Genomic DNA, 2,235 nt, shown 5'->3' with positions numbered 1-2,235 from the left:
ATCTTCGATAATGGGTGTGAAGCTGAAGACATCCGGTCTGTCGGGAAGCGCCCGAGCGAATAAAGCTATTGTCTCTGAGACAACAGAAACGGGGTAGTAAATGTATTCTCCGGAATCATGGGCTGTGACGAGCTCCCGACCATGTGACTGGAACTTGAACTTCTCGGTAACGTCCAGGGTGCTGGTCTCATTGTTTGGGACAGGAATACCATGAGCATCTGCAGGTAACCATCTGTGATGAAGTGCAATACCAGTTCCTTCCTCAAGCTCGGGTACTAATGCTGTTACCATCATATATCTTGAGTGCAGCGGGGAAGACAGCTGATGAGATTGTAAATCGCTTCTTTTGGGTTCCGGGAGCCTTTGCCATATGAGAAAGGTGTCAGGGGGGGTGTTCTCGTTGCTGAGACGTCTTGCTGCATACCGAAAATACGAAATCACCGCTTCGGTGTCCTTAAATGCTGACAGAAATTTCATGTGATAGAGTAGAGATAAGAATAGATCTTGCTGCACAGAGAAGGACGTATCATGGGAAAAAAACATGCGAGACCTTCTGCGGCCTAGCTGTACCAGTTTATGTTCCAGGCCCTGAGCTCCACTATCAAGTTTGTTGTAAGTAGTAGCGCCATGTTTGAGAAACTTGAACATAGCCACATGTGGCTTGCTCATATATCGATAAGTCTCTGTATGCTGAAACCAAGATGCAAAAAGCTGAGCAATTGTTTCACTGGAAGTTTCTTTCGATCTCAACCGTTCAAGCAAGGCCCCAAATACAACAAGACTGAATTGCGACCATGTTAATCTCGTGTTAGCTTCTATGCCCGTTGTAACATTGACCGGTCGTCCATAGTGGCGTAGGTGAGATAACGACAGGGACCAGCGTACACCCCCCTCTTCCTTGGACGAACTCGGCCGTCTCGATACACCCAGGGACAGTATTCCTCCTTCAGAAACGTATGGATCTTCCATTTTGATTTCGACGGGTGCAGAGTTATACATACTCATGTCTGGATATAGATGCCAGGCTGATAGACCTAAGAGGGCAGCACCATTCTGAACTGACTGAGGCTCACCTGAAACAAGCTTATTCATAGTTTCGAGCGCCATCTTCCAAGTCTCAATGACACTTAGAAAGACGGCTGAGCCACCAGCCATGGGCAGGTCAAGATTTTTGAGTATCAAGTCGAGTTGCTTTTGTTTCCGGCAAAATATGTCGTCGGCGGTCTGTAGCCATGCTCTGGCACTCATATCCAATGCAGCAAGCTGAGGCCGGGATATGTCTTGTCCAACTGCCGCTGCAAGTGCGAACGGGACTGGTTCGCCCTGATCAACCTTGCGGGCAATATCCTTCTTCCTCTCCGAAACCAGCTCGACCCATATAGCGACAGCTTCCGGGGCCGTCCACACACGAGCGAGCATACATGCTAGGAGGTGAATATGTAGAGCACATGTCGAAGATGTAGCAGCGGCCCAAATCGAGGTCCCGTCTATTCCCGTGTATTCCCCGAAAAGTGTTCCAACGAAAGGTTCTGATTTCTCTTTTGCGGTGTTTGCAATTTCCGATGCTCTTTTGCCGTATGCTTCTAACAATGCAGGGGCTGAAGGGCAGACGCCGTCGAAAAGCGCACCAAGCTGTCTCGCCAGCACATGGCTGGAGCCAAATTCTGCGTTCTCTTTGCGTTTTTTCGAGAGTACGTTGCCAAGCGCTTGGTATTCCTTTGGTGCCTCGCATTTAACTAAAGTAAAATCAAAGTTGATGTTTGCCGCCGCTACTGTTACTTCGTTTGTTGCAGACGCTAGGGCAGCTTGGAGTCTACCGATGGCCATTTGAACGATTTGGATACACACAGTAGGTTGCGGAAACTGCGGGATGAAATGAATGAGACAGTCGTTGGTAAGAGTCGATTTATAGCAATATGATGCACTGCCCCCGCATGCATTAATCTCGCTTGCATCCTGTTGCCTTGTTGCCTCTTCGCCAAGTAACACCGCCACGTTGCACATCAGACACAGCTTTGCCAAGTGTCATGTCGACGTGCGCTGCGTGCGCCGAGATGGAGTATAAACATCCAACTACCAATATTATACGATAAGCTCGTAGTCTTGTGCATGCATCTTAGCATAGTAGGTGGCGCGCATAGTCTTTTTTGACTCGCCTCTTACAGGAGGTTGAGGGTCACTATCGCCCAATGATAATCTTGTAAAGGGCTGCGCCCGTGATCTCTACTAAGAAAG

General features: G+C 48.6%; 1 protein-coding gene across 1 annotated transcript; it reads right to left on the bottom strand.

Annotated features, from left to right (window-relative positions):
- Positions 1–687: 687 nt before the first annotated feature.
- On the bottom strand, positions 688–1,827 carry COCCADRAFT_52717 (uncharacterized protein; the record flags this gene model as incomplete). The annotated part of the gene is made up of 1 exon (XM_007716493.1): positions 688–1,827. A coding segment is annotated over one exon (1,140 nt), but the record flags the coding sequence as incomplete, so codon positions are not given.
- Between the last annotated feature and the right edge of the window lie 408 nt (positions 1,828–2,235).

Source organism: Bipolaris zeicola, assembly GCF_000523435.1.
Source record: "Bipolaris zeicola 26-R-13 unplaced genomic scaffold scaffold_142, whole genome shotgun sequence".
NCBI classification, from domain to species: Eukaryota; Fungi; Ascomycota; class Dothideomycetes; order Pleosporales; family Pleosporaceae; genus Bipolaris; species Bipolaris zeicola.
The sequence above is the reverse complement of the archived record's forward strand: the minus strand, read 5'-3'. Positions and strand labels throughout refer to the sequence as shown.